The 7,533-nt window shown below is 36.4% G+C and overlaps 1 protein-coding gene across 1 annotated transcript; it reads right to left on the reverse strand.

Annotated features, from left to right (window-relative positions):
- Positions 1-2,255: 2,255 nt before the first annotated feature.
- Positions 2,256-4,047, reverse strand: LOC131928024 (all trans-polyprenyl-diphosphate synthase PDSS1-like). The gene is given in 5 exon segments (XM_059283915.1): positions 2,256-2,394; positions 2,591-2,848; positions 3,261-3,450; positions 3,818-3,902; positions 3,904-4,047. Coding segments are annotated over 5 exon segments (765 nt in total). The 5' UTR covers positions 3,997-4,047.
- Between the last annotated feature and the right edge of the window lie 3,486 nt (positions 4,048-7,533).

Here is a 7,533-nt window from a genome sequence, read left to right on the forward strand (position 1 = left end):
AAGGAGCTATCAACATCTCAGTTTTTGTTTTTATGCAAATGTTACAACAGTCTTCAACTGAACTTAATGACACACCGGAAAAGTTGGAATAACTAAGTCTTCAACTGAACTTAATGACACACCGGAAAAGTTGGAATAACCAAATCTTCAACTGAACTTAATGACACACCGGAACAGTTGGAATAACCAAGTCTTCAACTGAACTTAATGACACACCGGAAAAGTTGGAATAACCAAGTCTTCAACTGAACTTAATGACACACCGGAAAAGTTGGAATAACCAAGTCTTCAACTGAACTTAATGACACACCGGAAAAGTTGGAATAACCAAGTCTTCAACTGAACTTAATGACACACCGGAAAAGTTGGAATAACTAAGTCTTCAACTGAACTTAATGACACACCGGAAAAGTTGGAATAACCAAGTCTTCAACTGAACTTAATGACACACCGGAAAAGTTGGAATAACCAAGTCTTCAACTGAACTTAATGACACACCGGAACAGTTGGAATAACCAAGTCTTCAACTGAACTTAATGACACACCGGAAAAGTTGGAATAACCAAGTCTTCAACTGAACTTAATGACACACCGGAAAAGTTGGAATAACCAAGTCTTCAACTGAACTTAATGACACACCGGAAAAGTTGGAATAACCAAGTCTTCAACTGAACTTAATGACACACCGGAAAAGTTGGAATAACCAAGTCTTCAACTGAACTTAATGACACACCGGAAAAGTTGGAATAACCAAGTCTTCAACTGAACTTAATGACACACCGGAAAAGTTGGAATAACCAAGTCTTCAACTGAACTTAATGACACACCGGAAAAGTTGGAATAACCAAGTCTTCAACTGAACTTAATGACACACCGGAAAAGTCGGAATAACCAAGTCTTCAACTGAACTTAATGACACACCGGAAAAGTTGGAATAACCAAGTCTTCAACTGAACTTAATGACACACCGGAAAAGTTGGAATAACCAAGTCTTCAACTGAACTTAATGACACACCGGAAAAGTTGGAATAACCAAGTCTTCAACTGAACTTAATGACACACCGGAAAAGTTGGAATAACCAAGTCTTCAACTGAACTTAATGACACACCGGAAAAGTTGGAATAACCAAGTCTTCAACTGAACTTAATGACACACCGGAAAAGTTGGAATAACCAAGTCTTCAACTGAACTTAATGACACACCGGAAAAGTTGGAATAACCAAGTCTTCAACTGAACTTAATGACACACCGGAAAAGTTGGAATAACCAAGTCTTCAACTGAACTTAATGACACACCGGAAAAGTTGGAATAACCAAGTCTTCAACTGAACTTAATGACACACCGGAAAAGTTGGAATAACCAAGTCTTCAACTGAACTTAATGACACACCGGAAAAGTTGGAATAACCAAGTCTTCAACTGAACTTAATGACACACCGGAAAAGTTGGAATAACCAAGTCTTCAACTGAACTTAATGACACACCGGAAAAGTTGGAATAACCAAGTCTTCAACTGAACTTAATGACACACCGGAAAAGTTGGAATAACCAAGTCTTCAACTGAACTTAATGACACACCGGAAAAGTTGGATACTTGAAAATGGTACATGTGTAGTTTTTAACATTTGTATCATTTAGTTTACTTTAAATTATTATGCATGACAGAAGCTTTTTTTCCCTATTAATTAATTTTTAAATATTGATTAACACAGACACCTAGCATGAATAAAATATCTTAAAAGTTTCAGACATCAGTTTAAAAAAACGAGTACAGGCCAACAAAAATATTTCAAGCATATGCTTGATCCTAACATTTTAGCCCAATATTTGTCAAACTCAAGTTGTAGTAACACACACTTAAATAGTTTGATCCAACCATTCTAGCCCAACAATTAGCAAAGTAGCTGTGCCTATATTCTTTAAACACATACTAAGAAAGCTTGATCCTAACATTTTAGCCCAAAATTTAGCATATCATGAAATAGTTGCGTCTATATTCTTTTAACACTAAGATAGATAGATCCAAACATTCTAGCCCAACATTTTTTTTGCATTGTATATATATATAAAAGAAACTATTTAATTATGTCAATATAAATAGTGCAATATTTTGATGTTGAAATGAATGTCACAGGTACACCTTAGTTACCTCTGTTTTTTAAATCAAAATTTACACAAACTTTCAAATGAAATTGAATAAATTTAAAAAGATTAAGCTAATAGCTACTAAAATATATCCTAGAGATTTTTATCATTAACTTTTTCTGTCCAGCAGAATTTGGGCAAGCTTAATAACGGCTCTCTGGGCGTCAGATAGAGCAAAGTCTTTTAACATATTTACAGCTTCACGGCTATGGTGAAGAGCAAGTAACTTGGTCTGTTCCACGCCATCACTCTTAGCAACAAAGCAGAGGCGTAGCGACCCTTCCCGGCGCCCGGGGACATACTTTCAATTTGGCGCCCCCTTCGGGAGCAAATTTTCGATTTGCACCCCCCTCGAACTTTTCATTTGCACCCCCCTCACACTTTCAATTTGGCGCCCCCCCCCTAAGGTCGGCGCCCGGGTACATATGTCCCCCCCCTCGCTACGCCTCTGCAACAAATTCTCTAGCCTGCTCAACATCCCCAACTTGAGAGAACCTCCTCATTATCATGGGATGTAACTCAGGAAACTCTTGTGCAGCAAATAAAACAGGTGTTGTTGTTAAGCCGAGCTTTAAATCAGCAGCCGTTGGTTTTCCCATAATGGATTCACTTGAGATAAAATCTAATAGATCATCTACAAGCTGAAAAGCAATGCCCAGATTTCTACCATACTGATAAGCCAACTCAGATATTCGTTCATCACTCTCCCAAAAGGGGTCGGCGAGGTCGAGTCGGTAAAGCTCATGGTTGCTAAACCGAAAAGTCTCGAGTTCGAACCCTCGGGCAGATGAGGCTCGTTAGCTGGGGACAGCCACTCTTCTAGGAGAGACAACTCCAAAATTAAACAACTGCTGCCTTGTAGTTTGTTCTTGGTTGGACAAAGGCTATGGAAGCAAATCCAAAAGGAAAAGCAGGCTGAAATCGGAGTCGATGGCCTCAATGGCGCATAACCAGTTGACACGTAACGCGTAATTGTGTTGGAGGCGTGGTCGAGTCGGCAAAAAAGCTCATTGTTGATAAATTCGAACAGTCTCGAGTTTAACCCCACTGGCAGATAAATCTCGATCCCCTTCAACACTAATAATTAAGAACGAAGAAGAAGAAGAAGAAAGACTCTCCCAAAACAGCAACAGCTTTGCATGTGTTGGCTAAACGACTGGCAGTTTTCTTGTAAGTCTTCATTAAATAATGAGAAAATCTTTCATTTTCATCCTCTTTTGAACCAAGTTGCATAAATTCACCAGAAACTAAGTCCTCCAATAGTGAGGAAAGAATAGTTATAACTCGTGGATTATCTGTTCTTGCTTGAGCTATAGCAATATTAACAGAAAGTGATATTTCAACGCCAAGGGTAGACAAAGGTACAGAAAATAGTCCAAGTAAAGACAAGCAGTCAGACACCAACGGGGTTCGAACCTACCATTCCACACGGCACCTATTCGCCTTCGCCTTCCATGCATCAAGTCAGACGTGTAACCGCTTCTACCACTCAGCCCTACAAAAATAGGTGCCGTGTGGAATGGTAGGTTTCAAACCCCGTTGGTGTCTGACTGCTTGTCTTTACTTGGACTATTTTCTGTACCTTTGTCTACCCTTGGCGTTGAAATATCACTTTCTGTTAATATTGCTATTTCAGTTACAACGCCTGCTTCCACCCCCCCCCCCCCCTACATGCTAGAGCTATAGAAGCTTGATAAACGATGTAATCACCAACAAGAATTGATTTTCTTTGACCATACATTTTGTTTAAACTTGAGAGCCCCCTCCCCCCTCCGTGTGTCTGAGGCATCAATGACATCATCATGTACAAGACTGGCTGTATGAATCATTTCCGAAACTATGGCAACCATTTTTTGTTTAGACGATATACTGTCTGATAAACAACTTGTACTGTTGCATGCTTTAGACCAGGGGTCTCCAAACTACGGCCCGCGGGCCGGATGCGGCCCGCGAGGTCCTCTCATCCGGCCCGCGGAGATCTTTTTGTCCATGGAAAAAACGTTTGTTAGTGATGGCTTAGGAACTTTGCCTTGAAAAATCAGACATGCCTGGAAGAAACTGGCCCCCGAACTGAAATTCTATATTTAATGCGGCCCTCGGACTGAAAAGTTTGGAGACCCCTGCTTTAGACGTAAGAAGGGCTACAAAAGGACGAAAAAATTTCCCCTTTCCGTCAAAGTAATAATGGGACATGGCTTTAAGTTGAGGTTCATTTGGGGAAAGTTGCTTTCTTATATCTTGAGCTACACATGACATTTCAGGGCCTACTAATTTATATGGATCTATATCTGGAATACTGATACTAGGTTCATCTTTTTTGTGGTGTAGAAAACTGTCTACACCTTACAGTCATGGGTAAGTGAGAACTGGTGCGTGGGATAGTGTATTTCCAAGATCCAGATTTTGTTTGGTGTAGGGAGAACCATCTTGAGCATAGTTGAAAATGGTGAGGATTACTTTTATTACAATGGACAGGCCGTGAAGGTTGTGTAGATTGGACATGGCAAATAGTTATAGTTCTTTAGTGTTCATTTAATGATATATTAAATCCTTTGTACAATTTTTTTCTTTTTTTTTTTTTTTATACAAATTTTTCGAACATGAATTTTAACAATGACGAAAAAACTACAGGCCAATCGCAATTGAATTCAATGTTTTAATATTTATTATTTAAAATTGCTAAATGCTTAATAGTTATAACTAATACAGTTTATAATTATAATTTACTTTACTCTTATACATAGTTACAGAATAAATATGATTAATATTTAGCAAATTTTTGTTTCATGTATAGTATTTACTTAACATAATTTGTTTTATTGATATGGAATATGTCAATGTTTAAAATAAAAATTAAAATACAGTAATAAGTTACCTCCCATGTTAATTTTAAATTACAAATAAACTATAGAAAAATAACTTGTTCATTTAAAAAAAAACCGGGAGTGATCTCCCCTAAACTTTCTCGAATATTCTTATATAAAATAACAGGGGATGGGAACTCGGGCTATAGACATGATTTTTAATCCATTTTAAATACTTAAAGTTTTAAAAATAGAATAAAATCTCGTAGACAAATTAATTGCACACCAAGTGAACGCCAAATAAAAAAAGCGCATAATAGTGCGCAATATTATTAGTACTTTATAAATTCACATGCGTTTTTTGAGAAATCGGAAATAGCGAAAATTACTACTTCCGGTAAACGGAAATTACTCAAAATTTGACAGAAGGTAGAGAATTAGATCCTTTACTTACATGTGAAATTTCATTTATCTATCTGAAATAGTACTCAAGTTATAGGCTTTTGAAAAATTCAAAGCAGGAAAAGTACCACTTTCGGTTATCGGAAATCGCTCAAAAGTTGATACGTATCTACGATTTTGATAAAATACTTATATATGAAATTTCATCAACCTAGCTGTAACGGTACTCAAGTTATCGTGTTTACACACGGACACACACACGGACAGAATTGGATAATCCAGTTTTTCCAACTCCATTACGCATAAAACGCCAAAAATTTTATATATTTGGATTTATAATTTTTGCCCGATTCAAATAAGTCCTCTATATCCCGGATGTGATGAAGGACTGAGGAGTAAAACGGTGAAAACTGTCCAAATTTAATGTGATTTTTGTGCACGATTACAAGACTTTCTCTATACTTCGTATATACGAGAAAGTAAAAAGAAACAATTTTGGTATTGTGGCTTTTCAAAAAGAAACGACCGTTTATACAAAATCTAATACTATATCATGATAACTCTCACTATCCGCTCAAAATAATTTCCTTCTCTGATTTCAGGATTTCTATCTCAATTATATTTTCTTTACATTTTTGTATGCAAACATATTTATATCCTTTCTCCACTGTACATTTTAGCCAAATGATTCGTACTAATTCAATGATGACTAAACAATCAAGGTTTTACACGTAAATATAAATTGCGATTTGTTAGTGATTTACTAAAATAAACTGGGGACAGTTGAGAAACTAGCCTAGGACTCATAAGTGGGTCACAACTAGGCACAGTTGGAGAAACTAGCCCATGACTCATGAATAAAAGTAGGTCACAACTAGGCACAGTTGGAGAAACTAGCCCATGACTCATGAATAAAAGTAGGTCACAACTAGGCACAGTTGGAGAAACTAGCCCAGGACCCAACTGTCTGATTTCATTTTATGTACTGTTTCTATAACGCCATGTCAACTATTTGAATTATCTAAACAAGGATGGATATCATTAGAGAAAATTTGTGATGAACTGTCCCTAAGAAATTAACAAATATTAGACGGGCCTTCATTATAAAATACTTATATAAAGGGTCGTCTATAAATGACGCCACGCTTGTATGGGGGATGGTGGAGGGGGGGGGGTGTTCAGATGGTGTGACGCCACACTTTTGCATTAGAAAAAAAGCAGTGTTAGAAAACGATTTTTAGCCGTTATTTCGCGTTTAGAAAACTGTTTTGATACATAGTAAACAGAATTGATTAAAATACTCTACTTTGACAGAGTTCAGACAAAATTTTGGGAAAATATCATTGTTTAAAGAAAAATTCAAATGCATTTACCGGTGGGTTTTAGGCAGAGGTGTGACGTCATTTTTTTTGGGGGGGTTGGGGTTGGTCTGGCTTTTATTGACGATGTGACTGAGGGGAAGGTGGGGGAGGTAAAAAAAAAACCAAAATGGGTAAGCACTCTTTTCGCTGTAGGGTTGGAAGCGTTTCATTGAGAATTCACTTAATTAATATGTGCATACGATTTATTTTTTCCGAATAAAATGCCAAGCTCTAGATTTAGGTGAAGCCATGAATATCGTAGTCAGAAAAACGTTTTAATATTTATTGTATAAAATCGCTAAATGCTTAATAGTTAAAATGTATAGTGTTTATAATTCTGATTTAGTTAACTTTTATATATGGTTATTGAAAAATCATGAATAATGTTTAACCTCTTTTTGTTTCACGTGTAATGTTAACTTAATATCAATTGTTTTTCACGTGTAATGTTAACTTAATATCAATTGTTTTTCCAGAACCAGATATTATGTTTTAACAATTCCAAAAAAAGAAAATAGTAGTATGACTAATTACTAATTTTCTTAAATTTAAAATATAAATCTATCACGAACTTGGATGTTGAAGAATTTACCTATTTTCTAAAGATTATATAATCAGTGACTTTGGATTAATTTTATCTCTACTTATTTAAACTCGTGTGTATTTCCATTTGGAACATTGTGTGTGTTATTTTTTTTTCTTCACATTTTATACATTGTAAGTACTTTTTTCTTTTTTATTTCTTGTGTGTGTTACCTGGCCCCGGGTGGACCTCACGCACAACTATGTCGGAAAAATACATCAAACGGCTATTCCTGCC

The sequence above is a fragment of the Physella acuta genome, unplaced genomic scaffold (assembly GCF_028476545.2).
Source record: "Physella acuta isolate Inbredline_101_S28 unplaced genomic scaffold, ASM2847654v3 ptg001456l, whole genome shotgun sequence".
In the NCBI taxonomy this organism is placed as follows: domain Eukaryota; kingdom Metazoa; phylum Mollusca; class Gastropoda; family Physidae; genus Physella; species Physella acuta.